The sequence below is a fragment of the Chiloscyllium punctatum genome, unplaced genomic scaffold (assembly GCF_047496795.1).
Source record: "Chiloscyllium punctatum isolate Juve2018m unplaced genomic scaffold, sChiPun1.3 scaffold_891, whole genome shotgun sequence".
Classification (NCBI taxonomy): Eukaryota; Metazoa; Chordata; class Chondrichthyes; order Orectolobiformes; family Hemiscylliidae; genus Chiloscyllium; species Chiloscyllium punctatum.
This window is the reverse complement of record NW_027310625.1, coordinates 36,284-55,000: the sequence shown is the minus strand read 5'-3', so window position 1 is coordinate 55,000 and position 18,717 is coordinate 36,284. Positions and strand designations below refer to the sequence as shown.

The 18,717-nt window shown below is 51.7% G+C and overlaps 1 protein-coding gene across 2 annotated transcripts; it reads left to right on the top strand.

Annotated features, from left to right (window-relative positions):
* The first annotated feature begins 8,371 nt into the window (after positions 1–8,371).
* Positions 8,372–18,484, top strand: nudt18 (nudix (nucleoside diphosphate linked moiety X)-type motif 18). 2 transcript variants are annotated; one of them, XM_072567678.1, is made up of 4 exons: positions 8,372–8,473; positions 8,572–8,815; positions 14,196–14,406; positions 17,865–18,484. In XM_072567678.1, the coding sequence occupies exons 2-4, from the start codon at positions 8,666–8,668 to the stop codon at positions 18,464–18,466; spliced, it is 963 nt and encodes a 320-aa protein (XP_072423779.1). In that variant the 5' UTR covers positions 8,372–8,473; positions 8,572–8,665; the 3' UTR covers positions 18,467–18,484. The 2 variants fall into 2 exon arrangements, with proteins under 2 accessions (XP_072423779.1, XP_072423778.1); XM_072567677.1 differs by having other exon boundaries at positions 14,193–14,406.
* The last annotated feature ends 233 nt before the right edge of the window (positions 18,485–18,717 follow it).

Below are 18,717 nucleotides of genomic sequence, written 5' to 3'. Positions count from 1 at the left end.
CCCCCACACCCCACCCCCCCCACCCCCACCACACCCCACACCCCCCACCCCCACCACACCCCACACCCCCCCCCACCCCCACCCCACCCCACCCCACCCCCCCCACCCCCACCCCACCCCACCCCCCCCCACCCCCACCCCCACCACACCCCACCCCCCCCCACCCCCACTGCACCCCACACCCCCCCCACACCCCCCACACCCCACCCCCCCCACCCCCACCACACCCCACACCCCCCCCCACACACCCCCACACCCCCCCCACACACCCCACCCCCACCACACCCCCCACCCCCCCACCCCCACCACACCCCACCCCTCCCACACCCACCACACCCCACCCCCCCCACACCCCACCTTAAACCTCTAGTTTTGGACTCCCCCACTCCAGGGAAAAGACCTTGGCTACCCACCCCATCCGTGCCCCACATCATTTTATACACTTTGAAAACCCTCCCTCCTGCACCATCTCTGCAGTCACGTGTTCAGCCCTGCACTCTCCCTGTTCGTCGCTTCACCAGCACGTGGCACAGGCAACAAACCAGAGATAACAACAATGTGTGCAGGAGGGTTTTCTGACACAGTATGTAGAGGGGCCGACAAGGGCCGATGCCATATTGGATCTGGTGCTGGGGAATGAACCTGGTCAGGGGTGTTAGATTTGGAAGTAGGTGAGCACTTTGGCGATAGTGACCATAATTCGGTTATGTTGACAAGAACAATGGACAGGGATAGGTATATACCACAGGGAAAGCGGAATAACTGGGGGGAAGGCAATTCTGATGCGATTCGGCAGGATTTAGGATGCATAGGATGGGGAAGGCAACTGCAGGGGATGGACACAGTTGAAATGTGGAGCTTATTCAAGGAACAGCTACTGTGAGTCCTTGATAAGTACATACCTACCAGGCAGGAAGGTATTTGTTGAGAGAGAGAGCCATGGTTTACAAAAGAAGTTGAAGCTCTTGTCAAGAGGAAAAGGAAGGATGAGGCTTGAAGGCTCAGTTAGGGAGCTTGAGAATTGTAAGTGAGCCAGAAAAGATCAAAAGAGAGAGCTAAGAAGACCCAGGAGGGGACATGAGAAGTTGTTGGCAGATAGGATCAGGGTAAAATCCTAAGGTTTTTTACAGGTATAACAGGAATAAAAGAATGACGAGAGTAAGATTAGGGCCAATCAAAGTCAGAGAGATGTACAGCATGGAAACAGACCCTTCGTCCAAGCCGACCAGATATCCCAACCCAATCTATTCCCACCTGCCAGCACCCGGCCCAAATCCCTCCAAACCCTTCCTATTCATATACCCATCCAAATGCCTCTTAAATGTTGCAATTGCATCAGCCTCCACCACATCCTCTGGCAGCTCATTCCATACACGTACCACCCTCTGTGTGAAAAAGTTGCCCCTTAGGTCTCTTTTATATCTTTCCCCTCTCACCCTAAACCTATGCCCTCTACTTCTGGACTCCCTGATCCCAGGGAAAAGACTTTGTCTTTTTATCCTATCCATGCCCCTCATATTTTTGTCAACTTCTCTAAGGTCACCCCTCAGCCTCCAATGCTCCAGGGAAAACAGCCCCAGACTGTTCAGCCTCTCCCTGTAGCTTAGATCCTCCAACCCTGGCAATATCTTTGTAAGTCTTTTCTGAACCCTTTAAAGTTTCACAACATCTTTCCAATAGGAAGGAGACCAGAATTGCACGCAATATTCCAACAGCGGCCTAACCAATGTCCTGTACAGCCACAACATGACCTCCCAGCTCCTATACTCAATACTCTGACCAATAAATGAAAACATACCAAACGCCTTCTTCACTATCCTATCTACCTGCGACTCCACTTTCAAGGAGCTATGAACCTGCACTCCAAGGTCTCTTTGTTCAGCAACACTCCCTAGGACCTTACCATTAAGTGTATAAGTCCTGCTAAGATTTGCTTTCCCAAAATGCAGCACCTCGCATTTATCTGAATTAAACTCCATCTGCTATTTCTCAGCCCATTGGCCCATCTGGTTCAGATCCTGTTGTGATCTGAGGTAACCCTCTTCGCTGTCCACTACACCTCCAATTTTGGTGTCATCTGCAAACTTACTAACTGTACATCTTATGCTCGCATCCAAATCATTTATGTAAATGACAAAAAGGTAGAGGGCCCAGCACTGATCCTTGTGGCACTCCACTGGTCACAGGCCTCCAGTCTGAAAAACAATCCTCCACCACCACCCTCTGTCTTCTACCTTTGAGCCAGTTCTGTATCCAAATGGCTAGTTCTCCCTGTATTCCATGAGATCTAACATTGCTCACCAGTCTCCAATGGGGAACCTTGTCAAACGCCTTACTGAAGTCCATATAGATCCCATCTACTGCTCTGCCCTCATCAATCTTCTTTGTTACTTCTTCAAAAAACTCAATCAAGTTTGTGAGACATGATTTCCCACGCACAAAGCCATGTTGACTGTCCCGAATCAGTCCTTGCCTTTCCAAATACATGTACATCCTGTCCCTCCAACAACTTGCCCACCACCGAGGTCAGGCTCACTGGTCTATAGTTCCTTGGCTTGTCCTTACCACCCTTCTTAAACAGTGGCACCACGTTTGCCAACCTCCAGTCTTCCGCCACCTCACCTGTGACTATCGATGATACAAATATCTCAGCAAGAGGCCCAGCAATCACTTCTCTAGCTTCCCACAGAGTTCTCGGGTACACCTGATCAGGTCCTGGGGATTTAACGGTTTCAAGACATCCAGCACTTCCTCCTCTGTAATCTGGACATTTTGTAAGATGTCACCATCTATTTCCCTACAGTCTATATCTTCCATAACCTTTTCCACAGTAAATACTGATGCGAAATATTCATTTAGTATCTCCCCCATTTTCTGTAGCTCCACACAAAGGCCGCCTTGCTGATCTTTGAGGGGCCCTATTCTCTCCCCAGTTACCCTTTTGTCCTTAATATATTTGTAAAAACTCTTTGGATTCTCCTTAATTCTTTTTGCCAAAGCTATCTCATGTCCCCGTTTTGCCCTCCCGATTTCCCTCTTAAGATAGTAAAAGAAAGTTGTGTGTGGAATCTGAGGACGAAGCACTTAATGAATACTTTTCATTCTTGGGAAAAGGACAATGTTAGTGAGAATATGGAGATACAGGCGACTAGATTCGATGGGATTGCTGTTGACAAAGAGGAGGCTTCAGCAATTTTGGAAGATCTGAAAATAGATAAGACCCCTGGGCCGGGTGGGATTTATCCTTGGCTTCTCAGGAAAGCCAGGGAGGAGATTGCAGAGCCTCTGGCTTTGATCTTTATGTCATCATTGTCGACAGAAGTCGTGCCAGCGGACTGGAGGATAGCAAATGCAGTTCTCTTGTTTAAGAAGGGGAGTCGGGGCAGCCCTGTTAATTATAGGCCAGTGAGCCTTCCTTCGGTTGTAGGTAAGGTTATGAGACATAGGATTTATAATCATCTCGAGAGGAATAATTTGATTCGGGATAGCCAACACGGTTTTGTGAAGGGCAAGTCGTGCCTCACGAACCTTATTGAGTTCTTTGAAAAGGTGGCAAAAGATTGCACAGAATACGGAGTTTCGGGGTTGAAGGGGATTTCGTGGTTTGCATCGGAAATTGTTGAGCTGAAAGAAGACAGAGGGGAGTGGTTGATGGGAAATGTTCATCCTGGAGTTCAGTTCCCAGTGGGGTACTGCAAGGATCTGTCTTGTCATTTTTATGAATGATCTGGACGTGGGAGTAGATGGGGAAGTAAATTTGCAGATGCAGATGGGCAGAGTTGTGGGTGACAGAGGGACATCGATAAGATGCAGAGCTGGGCTGAGAGGTGGCAAATGATGTTTAATGCAGAAAAGTGTGAGGCAGTTCACTTCGGAATGCAGAGGACTGGGCTCCTGGTAAAATTCTTGGCAGTGCAGATGAACAGATGCAAGTGCAGCTGTCCAAGTGTAGAAATCCCTGAAAGTTGCCACACTGGTTGATCAGGTTGTTATGAAGGCATGTGGTGTGTTGGCGTTTATTGGTAGGGGGATTGAGTTTCAGAGCCACGAGGTCATGCTTCTGATGTACAAGGAGGGAAACAAGAGGGAAGGTCTTACGAGGGGACATAGCTTTAAATTGAGGGGTGATAGATAGGGGTAGTTTCTTTACTCAGAGTGTAGTAGGGCTGTGGAACAGTCATAGACTCGCTGACATTAAGGGCATTTAAATGGGCATTGGACATACACATGGATAATAATGGAATGGGTAGGTTAGCTGGGCATCAGATTAATTTTGCAGGTTGATGCAACATTGAGGGCCAAGGGGCCTGGACTGCGCTGTAACGTTCTGTGTTCAAGAAAGTCACCCCTTCGCCTCCTATGCTCCAGGGAAAACAGCCCCAGCCTGTTCAGCCTCTCCCTATAGCTCAAACCCTCCAACCCTGGCAACATCCTTGTGAATCTTTAATGTTTGACAACATCTTTTGTACAGCAAGGAGACCAAAATTAAATGCAGGATCCAAAAAGTGGCTGAAGCAATGTCGTGTACAGCCGCAACATGACATCCCAACTCAGTGTACTGACTGCTGAAGGCAAGTGTGCCAAATGCCGCCTTCACCACCTTGTCCCCCTGCTTTGTTCAGCAACACTCTACAGAGCCGTGCCCTGCCCTGATTTGCCTTAGGAAAATGCAATTCCTCACGCCGATCCAAATGTAACATTATCTCCCACTCCTCGGTCCATTGGCCTACATGTCCTTTGAGGAGTTGAGAAGTATAATTCATTCTACACCATCACATTTCTGTGGTATCCTGTGTGGTGTTTTTTTTAATTTCAAAAATATACTTTATTCACAAAATATTTTGATGATCTGTACAATTGGTCATCCCATACATCCGTAGACATTCCATTTCTTGGTATACAGAGACAGAGTAATCATTCCTATTTACGGGTCTGTACGATTCCATTTTTAGCTGAGCTGTCAGCAGAGCCCAAATGACTGCGCGGGCCCCCTGTTCTTTGGCAGGCAGATGTTACACGGTGGTCTTTCCCCACCGCGCCTTGGCGGCAGCTGCCCCAAGCTTCAGCGTGTCCCTCAACACGTCGTCCTGGACCTTGGAATGTGCCAGTCTGCAACACTCAGTCGGGGTCAACTCCTTCAGCTGGAGGATCAACAGGTTTCAGACCGCCCAGAGAGCGTCCTTCACCGAGTTGATGATCCTCCAGGCGCAGTTAATGTTCGTCTCGGTGTGCGTCCCGGGGAACAGGCCGCAGAGCACGGAGTCCCGCGTCACGGCCCTGCTCGGGACGAACCTCGACAAACACCACTGCGTTCCTCTCCAGACTTCTTCTGCGTAGGCACATTCCAGAAGGAGGTGTGTGACAGTCTCGTTTCCCCCCCCCCCCCCCGCAGCCGCTTCGAGGGCAGCGTGCGGTGTGGCTGAGAGTCCGGGTGGGCATAAAGGATCTCACAGACAGAGCCCTTCTCACCACCAGCCAAGCCATGTCTTGGTGTTTGTTGGAAAGTTCTGGCGATGAGGCATTCTGCCAAATGGCTTTGACAGTCTGCTCAGGGAACCGCTCGATAGGATCCGCCCTCTCCCTTTCCCGAAGGGACTCAAGGACACTACATGCTGACCACTTCCCGATGGACTTGTGGTCAAAGGTGTTTTTCTTCATAAACTTCTCCACGAAGGACAGGTGATATGGAACGGTCCAACTATTCAGAGCGTTCCGCGGCAGCGAGGCCAGGCCCATCCTTCGCAACACCGGAGACAGGTAGAATCTCAGGACGTAGTGACACTTGGTGTTTGCGTACCAGGGATCCACGCACAGCTTGATGCAGCCACACACAAAGGTGGCCATCAGGGTGAGGGTGGCATTGGGTGTATTTTTTTCCCCCGTTGCCCATTTCTTTGTACAGCGAGTCCCTTCGGACCCGGTCCATCTTTGACCTCCATATAAACTGGAAGATGGCCGGGGTGACTGCAGCGGCACAGGTTCTGGGAATGGGCCAGACCTGTGCCATGTATAATAGCAATGACAGTGCCTCACACCTGATGACCAGGTTTTTTCCCGCGATGGAGAGCTACCGTAGCTTCCATCTGCCCAGTTTCTGCCTCACTTTGCTGATATGCTCCTCCCAAGACTTGGCACACACCCCAGCCCCTCCAACCAAATACCCAGCACCTTCAGGTGGTCAGTCCTGACGGTGAAGGGGATAGAGGATTGGTCGGCCCAGTTCCCGAAGAGCATGGCCTCGCTATTGCCTCGGTTTACCTTGGCCCCCGAGGCCCGTTCGAACTGGTCACAGATGCACACGAGTCTGTGCACGGACAGCGGATCCGAGCAGAAAACAGCGATGTCATCCATGTACAGGGAGGCCTTAACCTGCAGGCCCCCACTGCCAGGAATAGTCACCCCTCTCAGGCTCGCATACTTCCTGATGGATTCGGCAAATGGCTCTATGCAACACACAAACAAGGCAGGTGAGAGGGGGCATCCCTGCCTGACTCCAGATCTTACAGGGAAGCGATCTGATTCCCACCCATTGATTGAGACTGCACTGACAATGTTGGTGTAGAGCAGTCTGATCCAATTACCGATTCCCTCCCCAAAGCCCATTTTGGAGAGGACATCCCTCATAGATGTATGCGATGTCCTGTCAAAGGCTTTCTCCTGGTCCAGGCTGATGAGACAGGTGTCCACCCCCCTGTCCTGCACGTAGGCGATCGTATCCCTGAGGAGTGCGAGACTCTCAGCGATCTTCCTGCCCGGTACAGCACAGGTTTGGTCAGGGTGGATCACCGATCCCAGGGCAGACCTGACCCGGTTGGCGATGACCTTTGACAAGATTTTGTAGTCTGTGTTTAACAGTGAGATTGGTCTCCAATTTTGGAGTTCCTCCCTCTCCCCCTTCCGCTTGTAGATGAGGGTGATGATGCCTTTCCTCATGGATTCACTCATGGTACCTGCCCGAACCATACTGACATACACTTCCAGAAGGTCCTGGCCAATCAAGTCCCACAGAGCGGAATAGTGCTCGACCGGGAAGCCGTCACTTCCGGGAGTTTTATTCTTTTCGAAGGACTCGGGGGCCTTGGTCAGCTCATCCAGAGATAGCGGCTGGTCCAGCCTCTCGTGTGTTCTGTCATCTAAGACCTCCGTGATAGAGGACAGGAACAACTGGGAGGCCGCGCTGTCGGTCAGCTTCGCGTCATACAGACTGACAGAGAAGGATTTGCTGATCCTCATGACGTCAGCCTGAGATGACGTTATGGAGCCATCTTCTTCCTTCAGGCTGCTGAGCACGGAGCTCTCTTTGTGCACCTTCTGGAAGAAGAAACGTGAGCACGTCTCGTCCTGCTCCAACGAGCGGACCCTGGATCGCAAGATTATCCTGGAGGCCTCCGAGGCAAAGAGCGAGGCTTGCTGGCCCTTCACCTCCTTGAGGTCCTCCGTGACATCCACCCCCATCGTCTGCAGCAGGAGCAGGTTCTGCATCCTTTCCTGGAGCTGGGACAGTTTTCCCCACCTGACCTGAAGGGAAAATGTTTGCAAAGCCTGTGTGGACCGATTCACTAAAGTGCTAGTAGAGGGTTGATGGGCCAAATAGCCTCCTTTTGCTGTACAATATGTGAAGAAGCTTGGCAGCTTGCTGATTTGTTTTCCAAGTTCCTTCAGGCATTGTCCATTCATCTGATTGTCCTCCGTTGAAGGTTCAAGGGTGTGTGGTGTTCAGGGAGCATGGCTTTGATGTACTGGAGCACCAAGCTCTGATTCTTCAGTGGTCGATCCCACTTGGTCCCTGACACAGTCCTTTTCTCGACCGTATTCCCTGGCCGTGGCCATGCCCCTTCTGTCACCCTGCCCCCCCCCCCCCCCCCCCCCCTCCCCCCCCAGAGAAGCCCGAGAAAATTGCATTCTCCCTCTGGTATTTTGTCCCGGAATGGTGGAATGGGAATCTGTGTGTTGACGAGAGCGTGAAGTGTTGCCAGTCCCCGTGATGATGTGGCTTGCAATATCTCAGTGGCAGTGGCTGCACTTTGTCTGAAAGACCAATCTCCCCTTCCCCCAACCAAGGGAGTCCAATACAAGGGGTGCCAACCATGAGAGCAGGAGCCCGATCTCGCCCTTCAGCACTTGGTGCGTGCTGCACTGTTCAGTGCACAATTCTGGCTGTTCCGCACCCTCAGTTTGACCTCGGTGCGGTGGTATTGTTCGGCTTGTCGGGCTGTGCGATCTCAGGCTTGGCTTCAGCATTGAGGCTGGGAGAGAGACTGTGAACCGTTAGCCGTGATGCAGGAGCGTCTCTCTGGCACTTGGGTTTGGGCCAATCAAGCTGCTGATCGTCCACTGCTAATTAGCCTGCATTCTCCCCTCTTCAAGGTGCCAACTGTTATGGGATAGCCATCAGCAGCAAGAATCCTGGTGGAACAGGGGTGCTGTGTCGGATTGTCTTGGCCTGCTAGGCCGATGCCCTGATTGAGATTAGGTAAGCTGGTCCCCTCTGATTCGAGACTCACTGGGCACTGGGATGTGACAGGCTCATGTGTTTTTAACAGGCTTTTTCTGTGTTCCCTTCCAAACCAGTTTCCTAAAGTCCGCAGCACACGGCTTCCGGGTGGTGACCCACTGTTTCTCAAGGGCGACTTGCTTGAAGAATGCCCCTTCTCCTCCCGGAGACATGGACTCGCTGGAAGCTCAGCTGGAGCTGCTTCTGAAGGGAGAGGGCATCGAGGTGCAGGGCTACGACTCTCCCCTGGAAGACGTGGTGCCGGTCACTGTGCGGAAGACCGTCTGCTACATCGTCGCTGCAGTCATCCTGAACGAGCAGGTAAGAGGGGACCTCCTCACTGACCCGCGGCCCCGTTCGCATCAGGCCTGACGGGAACACCGTCTCGATCTGTGTGGGCCCTCCTGGACCTGTGTGTCCGGGGCACAATTTCACTCCTTGCAAGCAACGCACAAAGTTTTGTGAACTGAGAGGAAGACAGACATCATGAGGTTGGAGAAATGGGCAGACCGGTGAATGGGGAGGTTTCCCTCACTCTTCCCATTGTAAACGGGCAATCCTGGAGCAGAGGTGGGGGAGACAGTTATCAGGGACACCTTGACAAAATGGTGGCCGAGGCATACAGCATCTTGCAAAGAGGGACACGGGGGGGGGGTTACAAAACACACAGTGTGAAACCACAACACTGTGCATGCTGGAAGCCTGAAACAAACACAGAAAAACACTGGAGAGACAGAGCAGGTCAGGCAGCACCCGAGGAGAGACAAACAGAGGGAACATTTTGAGTTCGGTGTGTCTTGTTCAGAACTGAGTCATCCTTCCAAAGAGATAAAAAACCCACATTTGTTTGGGTCGGTGGTGAGCACTGCAGCCTCACAGCGTCAAAGACCAGGGTTCAGTTCCAGCCTCGGGCGACTGTCTGTGTGGGGTTTGCACATTCTCCCCCATGTCTGTGTGGGTTTCCTCCGGGTCCTCCAGTTTCCTCCCACAGTCCAAAGATCTTCAGGTTAGGGTGGATTGGCCATGCTAAATTGCCCCATAGTGACCAGGAATGTGCAGATTAGGTGGATTGGCCATGCTAAATTACCCATAGTGCCCAGGGATGTGCAGGTTAGGGTGGATTGGCCATGCCAAATTACCCATAGTGCCCAGGGATGTGCAGGTTAGGGTGGATTGGCCATGCTAAATTGCCCATAGTGCTCAGGGATGTGCAGGTTAGGGTGGATTGGCCATGGGAAATTACCCACAGTGTTCAGGGATGTGCAGCTAAGGGTGAGTTGGCCGTGCTTAATTGCCCCATGGTGCTCAGGGATGTGCAGGTTAGGGTGGATTGGCCATGCTATATTACCCATAGTGCTCAGGGATGTGCAGGTTAGGGTGAATTGGCCATGCTAAATTACCCATCGTGTCCAGGAATGTGCAGGTTTGGGTGGATTGGCCATGTTAAATTGCCCATAGTGTTCAGGGATGTGCAGGTTAGGGTGAATTGGCCATGCGAAATTACCCCATACTGTTCAGGGATGTGCAGGTTAGGGTGAATTGGCCATGCTAAATTACCCATAGTGCTCAGGGATGTGCAGGTTAGGGTGAATTGGCCATGCTAAATTACCCATCGTGTCCAGGAATGTGCAAATTAGGTGGATTGGTCATGCAAAACTGCCCCCATAGTGTTCAGGGATGTGTAGGTTAGGGTAGATTGGCTGTGATAAATGACCCATAGTGCTCAGGGTTGTGCAGGTTAGGGTGGATTGGCCGTGCTAAATTACCCATAGTGCTCAGGGATGTGCAGGTTAGGGTGGATTGGCTGTGATAAATTACCCATAGTGCTCAGGGATGTGCAGGTTAGCGTGGATAGGCCATGCTATATTGCCCAAAGTGTTCAGGCATGTGCAGGTTAGGGTGGATTGGCCATGGGAAATTACCCAGAGCGCTCAGGAATGTGCAGGTTAGGGTGGATTGGCCATGGGAAATTCCCCCATAATGTTCAGGGATGTGCAGGTTAGGGTGGATTGGCTGTGCCTAAATTACCTCATAGTGCTCAGGAATGTGCAGGTTAGGGTGGATTGGCCGTGCTAAATTGCCCCATAGTGTTCAGGAATGTGCAGGTTAGGGTGGATTGGCCATGGGAAATTGCCCCATAATGTTCAGGGATGTGCAGGTTAGGATGGATTGGCTATGTTAAATTACCCAGAGTGCTCAGGGATATGCAGGTTAGGGTGGTTTGGGCATGCTATATTGCCGATAGTGTCCAGGGATCTGTAGGTTAGGGTGGGTTGGCCATTCTCAATTACCCCATAATGCTCAGGGATGTACAGGTCAGGGTGGATTAGCCGTGTTAAATTGCCCCCCATAGTGTTCAAGGGATATCCACGTTAGGGTGGATTGGCCATGCAAAATTGCCCATAGTGTTCAGGGATGTGCAGGTTAGGGTGGATTGGCCATGCTAAATTGCCCATAGTGTTCAGGGATGTGCAGGTTCGGGTGGATTGGCCATGCTAAATTGCCCCATAGTGTTCAGGGATGTGTAGGTTAGGGTAGATTTGCTGTGATAAATTACCCATAGTGCTCAGGGATGTGCAGGTTAGGGTGGATTGGCTGTGCTAAATTACCCATAGTGTTCAGGGTTGTGCAGGTTAGGGTGGATTGGCCGTGCTAAATTACCCATAGTGCTCAGGGATGTGCAGGTGAGGGTGGATTAACCAAGCTAAATTGCCCAATAGTGTTCAGGGATGTGCAGGTTAGGGTGGATTGGCCATGCTATATTGGCTATAGTGTCCAGGGATCTGTAGGTTAGGGTGGATTGGCTGTGCTAAATTGCCCCATAGTGTCCAGGAATGTGCAGATTAGGTGGATTGGTCATGCGAAACTGCCCCATAGTGTCCAGGTATGTGCAGGTTAAGGTGGATTGGCCAATCTAAATTGCCCCATAATGTTCAGGGATGTGCAGGTTAGGGTGGATTGGCCATGTTAAATTACCCATAGTGTTCAGGGATGTGCAGGTTAGGGTGGATTGGCCGTGCTAAATTACCCATAGTGCTCAGGTATGTGCAGGTTAGGGTGGATTGGCCGTGCTAAATTACCCATAGTGCTCAGGGATGTGCAGGTTAGGATGGATTGGCCATGCTAAATTACCCATAGTGTTCAGGGATGTGCAGGTTAGGGTGGATTGGCCGTGCTAAATTTCCCATAGTGTTCAGGTATGTGCAGGTTAGGGTGGATTGGCCGTGCTAAATTACCCATAGTGCTCAGGGATGTGCAGGTGAGGGTGGATTAACCAAGCTAAATTGCCCAATAGTGTTCAGGGATGTGCAGGTTAGGGTGGATTGGCCATGCTATGTTGCCCATAGTGTTCAGGGATGTGCAGGTTCGGGTGGATTGGCCATGCTATGTTGCCCATAGTGTTCAGGGATGTGCAGGTTCGGGTGGATTGGCCATGCTATATTGGCTATAGTGTCCAGGGATCTGTAGGTTAGGGTGGATTGGCTGTGCTAAATTGCCCCATAGTGTCCAGGAATGTGCAGATTAGGTGGATTGGTCATGCGAAACTGCCCCATAGTGTCCAGGTATGTGCAGGTTAAGGTGGATTGGCCAATCTAAATTGCCCCATAATGTTCAGGGATGTGCAGGTTAGGGTGGATTGGCCATGTTAAATTACCCATAGTGTTCAGGGATGTGCAGGTTAGGGTGGATTGGCCGTGCTAAATTACCCATAGTGCTCAGGTATGTGCAGGTTAGGGTGGATTGGCCGTGCTAAATTACCCATAGTGCTCAGGGATGTGCAGGTTAGGATGGATTGGCCATGCTAAATTACCCATAGTGTTCAGGGATGTGCAGGTTAGGGTGGATTGGCCGTGCTAAATTTCCCATAGTGTTCAGGTATGTGCAGGTTAGGGTGGATTGGCCGTGCTAAATTACCCATAGTGCTCAGGGATGTGCAGGTTAGGGTGGATTGGCCATTCTAAATTGCCCCATAATGTTCAGGGATGTGCAGGTTAGGATGGATTGGCTGTGCCTAAATTACCCATAGTGTTCAGGGATGTGCATGTTAGGGTGGATTGGCCATGCTAAATTACCCATAGTGTTCAGGGATGTGCAGGTTAGGGTGGATTGGCTGTGATAAATTACCCATAGTGTTCAGGGATGTGCAGGTTAGCGTGGATAGGCCATGCTAAGTTACCCATAGTGCTCAGGGATGTGCAGGATAGGGTGGATTGGCCATGCTAAATTACCCATAGTGTTCAGGGATGTGCAGGTTAGGGTGGATCGGCCGTGCTAAATTACCCATAGTGTTCAGGGATGTGCAGGTTAGTGTGGATTGGCCGTGCTAAATTACCCCATAATGCCCAGGGATGTGCAGGTTAGGGTGGATTGGCCATTGGAAATTACCCATCGTGTTCAGGGATGTGCAGGTTAGGGTGGATTGGCCATGCTAAATTACCCATCGTGTCCAGGAATGTGCAAATTAGGTGGATTGGTCATGCAAAACTACCCCCATAGTGTTCAGGGATGTGTAGGTTACGGTAGATTGGCTGTGATAAATTACCCATAGTGCTCAGGGATGTGCAGGTTAGCGTGGATAGGCCTTGCTAAGTTACCCATAGTGCTCAGGGATGTGCAGGTTAGGGTGGATTGGCCATGCTAAATTACCCATAGTGCTCAGGAATGTGCAGGTTAGGGTGGATTGGCCATGCTAAATTACCCATAGTGCTCCGGGATGTGCAGGTTAGGGTGGATTGGCCGTGCTAAATTACCCACAGTGCTCAGGGATGTGCAGGTTAGGGTGGATTGGCCGTGCTAAATTACCCATAGTGCTCAGGGATGTGCAGGTTAGGGTGGATTGGCCATGCTAAATTACCCATAGTGCTTAGGGATGTGCAGGTTAGGGTGGATTGGCCATGGGAAATTACCCATAGTGCTCAGGGATGTGCAGGTTAGGGTGGATTGGCCATGGGAAATTACCCATAGTGCTCAGGGATGTGCAGGTTAGGGTGGATTGGCCGTGCTAAATTACCCACAGTGCTCAGGGATGTGCAGGTTAGGGTGGATTGGCCGTGCTAAATTACCCATAGTGCTCAGGGATGTGCAGGTTAGGGTGGATTGGCCGTGCTAAATTACCCATAGTGCTTAGGGATGTGCAGGTTAGGGTGGGTTGGCCATGGGATATTGCCCTCGTCATGTTCAGGGACGTGCAGGTTAGTTGCATTAATCAGGGGACATGAAGAGTCAGAGGGAATGGGTCTGTGTGGGTGACCTTTTGGAGGGTCAGTGTGGACTTGTTGGGCCAAATTGTCTGTTTCCACATTGTCGGGATTCTGTGATTTGTCCTCTGCTGGTCAGTCTGCTATTTGCACAGACAGTTTCCAGAAGGGTGTGCCTGGCTGGGAGGGAAATTCCGTTCCCCTGGGTAGATTGGACTGTTGTCCCTGGAGTAAAGAAGGCTGATTTGGTCGAGGTGTTGAAAATAGTGAGGGGGGGGTTTGGATGGGGCAGAGGGGGGGATACTGTCCCCCTTGGGCTGGAGGGACAGAGGGACAGTGTGGATGGTCTCTGACTGACGTCGAGCTCCATGTCGGACAGGAATCGTTCACACAGATGGCTGTGCATCCCTGTCAAACAATGACCCCCCCCCGCCAACTGCAGCTTGCATCTGCTCCTCCTGCAGCTTTGCACAGGGTGTGAGTGACCTTTCTTGTTTCAGAAGGAGGTGGTGATGATGCAGGAGGCCAAGCCGGATTGCTATGGCAAGTGGTATTTGCCAGCAGGGAGGATAGAGCAGAACGAAACCATCGTGCAGGCGGTGAAGAGGGAGGTCCTGGAGGAAACCGGCCTGGAGTGTGAGCCGTCCACCCTGCTGAGCGTGGAGGAGAGGGGTCCCCGCTGGATCCGCTTTGTCTTCATGGCCAGAGTCACAGGTTTGCTTTTCTCCATCAGTGCCGAGGGATTGTGACGGCTGGGGCTGTGTGATACTGAGTGCAGATCCACTGTCAGGTTACAGTGTGGAAACAGGCCCAATACCAACCCACCCAGACCCATTCCCCAACCCTCTACTTCTCCATGTACCCCTGACTAATGCACCGAACCTCCACATCCCTCAACACAAATTTCCCCACGGCCAGTTCACCCTGACCTGCACATCTTTGGGCTGTGAGAGGAAACCGGAGCACCCGGAGGAAACCCACTCAGACACGGGGAGAATGTGCAAACTCCACCCAGACAGTTGCCCTGAGGCTGGAATAGGTCCAGGGTTGCTGGCGCTGTGAGGCAGCAGTGTGAACCACTGAGCCAATGTGACAGAGTGGGCGGATGAGGTTTAGCAAAGTGTGAGGTCACACGTTTTGGTCAGAAGGACTCTGAAGGATAGGATAAAACAGGGGGATACAATTCAAAAGTTGCTCCTGGAGCAGAACAACCTGGGTGTGTAGATTCACAGATCACTGAAAGTGGTAGAGCGCAGTTAATAAAACAGACAGTGTCCTCAGCTTTATCAATAGGGACCTCGAGTTCAAGGGGATGTTGATCTTGTACAAGGCTCTTGTTCGACCCCAGTTGAGGTATTGCGTCCAGTTGTGGGCGCCATGTTCTCGGAAAGGTGTGAACACGTTGGAGCGAGAGTGCAGACGAGATTGACAAGAAGGGTTCCAGGGACGAGAAACCTCAGTTATGAGGGGAGATTGAAGAAGTCGGGACTGTTGGCTGTGGAGAGAAGACAGCTGAGGGGGAGATCTGGTCGTGGTCTCCAAAATCATGGGCGGGTTGGAGATAGAGAGGGAGGGGCTGCTCCTGGTTGTAAAAGGAACGAGAACGAGGAGGGGCGTGGAGTTAATGTGAGGTACAAATGAGGTAAGGGGAACTCACTCACCCAGCGAGTGGTTAGGCTGTGGAACGCACTGCCTGGGAATGTGGGGGAGGCAGCTTCAATCGAGGCATTGGAGGGGTATTGGGGATAGACGTGCTGAGCTGGGGTATGGAGAAAAGGTTGACATTAGACAGTATGAACGCAGTGGGCCGAATGGCCCCCTCCTATGCCATATCCGATCTGTGATTCTGAGCAGTGCTGAGGTGCTGGAGGTGTCCTGACAGATGTGTGCTGAGTGTCTCACAGTGTAACTCCCAACCTCAGGATTTACATCAACGCAGATGGGTTTTCAGACTGGGACAATGCCACGCTGGAGTCACCGAGTCTTTTCTTTGAGGGAGATCAGCAGGAAATCACTGATGTGTACAGATGGGCGAGTCCCAGAGTCTTTGTGTTGTGGATAATGTTGGACACGGTTCCAGTCAGCAGCGATCGCCACATTGTTGGGTTCTCTGGTTGCAATGTCACAATATTTGCACCGATGATTCACATGGTACAGGAACGGGCCCTTCAGCCCACGATGTGCCGAACATGACAGCAGATTCAACTCTGCTTAACCTTCTGTCCACCCTTGGCCCACATCCCTTCAGCTTTTGCATATTCATGTCCCCATCCAAAAGTCCCTGAAACACCCCGACTCGCCTCCACTCCCATCCCTGGCAGCACGTTCCTCACGCCTCCCACTCTCTGTGTAAAAACAAAACAAGCCCCTCACATCTCCTTTGAATTCTTCCTTCCCTCACCTTAGACGCATTCGCCCAAAGATTAGACATTTCAACTCCAGATAAACTATTCTAACTGTCAACTCGATCAATGCATCTGGTCATCTTCGAAACTTCTCTCAAGTCTCCCCTCAGCCTCCTCCGCTTCAGAGAAAACAGCCTGAGTTTTTCCAGCCTCTCCTTCTAGCTCAGACCCTCTAGTCCAGGCAGCGTCCTGGTAAACCACTTCCGTGCCCTCCCCAAAGCACCCTCTGTCACAGAGTCATGGCAGCCTTCCAGTCGTGTGGTGACCAGAATTGAATTCAATTCTTAAGGTGTGGCCGAACTGAAGTCTTCGAAAGCAGCGAGATGTACTCTTACACTCAGTTTGCTGACCAGCAAAGGCACACATGCCGTACACCTTTCAGAGTCCTTCTGATCAAAATGTGTGACCTCACACTTCACTAAACCTCATCCACCCACTCTGCCACGTTGGGTGTCACGATGGCTCAGTGGTTAGCACTGCTGCCTCGCAGCGCCAGGGACCTGGGTTCGACTCGTACCTTGGGGCGACTGACTGTGTGGAGTTTGTACATTCTCCCCGTGTCTGCGTGGGTTCCCTCCGGGTGCTCTGATTTCCTCCCACAGTCCAATGATGTGCAGGTCAGGCAAATCGGCCGTGCTAAATTGCCCGTAGTGTTCGGTGCATTGGTCAGAGGGAAATGGGTCTGGGGTGGGTTATTCTTTGGAGGGTCAGTGTGGACGTGTTGGGCCAAAGGGTCTGTTTCCATACTGTATGGAATCTAGTCTAATCTAATTTGAAATACCTTCGACTTACCCACATTAATCTCCACCTGCCATTTCTCTCCCTGTATCTGACAACCTTCTCCACCATCCCCAACCTCACCAATCTTTATGTCCTCTGCAAACTGACACCCATCTGCATTTTCAACCAAGTCATTGATGGTTCCCAATACAGAGCACCACTGGTCACGGACCTCCAGTCTGTTAAACACTCTTCCGTCACTACCCGCTGGGGCAAGCCAGTTCAGAATCCACGTGGCCACATCACTGTGGATCCCATGCACCTTAATCTTCGGGATGAGCTCGTCAAAAGCCTCAATATAATCCATGTAAACAACACCTTCGTCACCTCCTCAAGAAAATTCAATCATGTTGGGAAGACATAACCTGCCCTGCACAAAGCCATGCTGAATGTCCTGAATTAGGCCATGCTTTACCAAACGTGTACAAGTCCTATCCCTAAGAGTTCTCTCCAAAAGCTTGCCAACGACCGATCTGAGAATCTCTGGTTTGTAGTTTCCCGGATTGTCCCGAGTTCCCTCTCGAACAGAGGAACAACATTAGCTACTCACCAGTGGCTCGTGAGGACACAAAGATCTCGGTCAAGTTCCCAGCAATCTCCTCTCTTGCCTCTGTCAGTAACCTGGGGGACTAAGTATACCATCAGGCCCTGGGGACTTTTCCTTCATTATTTCAAGAGACCCAACACCACTGCTTTCCTGATCTCAGCTTGCTCCACACGAAACTCTCAAACATTTGGGGCCACACCCACGTCCTCTGCCTCCCCACGCACAAGTTCCCGCCTTTAACCTTGGGCGGTCCCACCTTTTCCCTCATTATCCCATGTCTGCGCAGAGCGCCTTGGGCTCTGTGCCTGGAAAGATGGATGGTTTTCATATTTCATCGTTGAGTTGAGCGTCATTTGCAATGAGGGTTTCCCACTGTCCAACGGAATGGGGCGCAATTGTGGTGCCTGAGTGTGAAATTCCTGACGCGGTTGTGTTTGCAGGAGGAACCCTGAAGAGCACGTCAGAGAGCGATGCCGAGTCCTTGCAGGCGAAGTGGTGGGACCGAGTGTCGCCCCTTCCACTCCGAGCCAGGGACATCTTGAATCTCATCTCCATTGCCGTGAAGTACAAGGAGAAGGCGTCGCACCCAGTGACTGTTCCCATTGAGATGCCCTGCTCGCTCGTCTGTCACAGGGTGTTGGCGGCCTTTCTCAACAAGAGCAACGACCTCTGGCTGCTGGCCAGCAACCAGGGGTGGCCCCACTTCCCGGTGACGGCGTGCGGCTCGTCCTCCGCCGAGCTCTCGTGCAGCGTCGAGGTGGCCATTTACCGACTGAGCCGGGAGTGCCTGGGGGAGGCGCAGCTCCGGGTGAAAACGCACGGCATCCTGAGCCTGCAGCACACCGGGGCAGTCCCCGGGAAGGCCGACGGGGTCTGCTTCAACGTCCTGGTCACCGTCGCCCCCCTGGAGGGCACCTCCAGCCAGTCCCCGCCCGACGTCAGCAGCGCGAAGTACAGCTGGCGCCGAATCGACAACGACGATTTGAAAATTCAGCTGCTGGAGAGATTGTCCTTCGCTTCCGTTGTGCCGTTCTTGAATTAAAATCTGGTGGGAAACGGAGGCGTTGCGACCACTTTCATTTGTGTCAGGCAGCTCTGGACAGGAATACTCCCTTTGAGTGAAAAGACCGAGATGAGAGCAGAGACAGCCCCACCCCCCCCCGAGTATTTGGTGACAGGGATGTCAGCATCACCTTTCGATTGGCAGCAAACCGAGTTGAGTGAATGCATTGCCAGAGCAAATGAGTGAGTGTGTGCGTGTGTGACTGAAAAGCTGCAAGGCTGGCGTGGAGT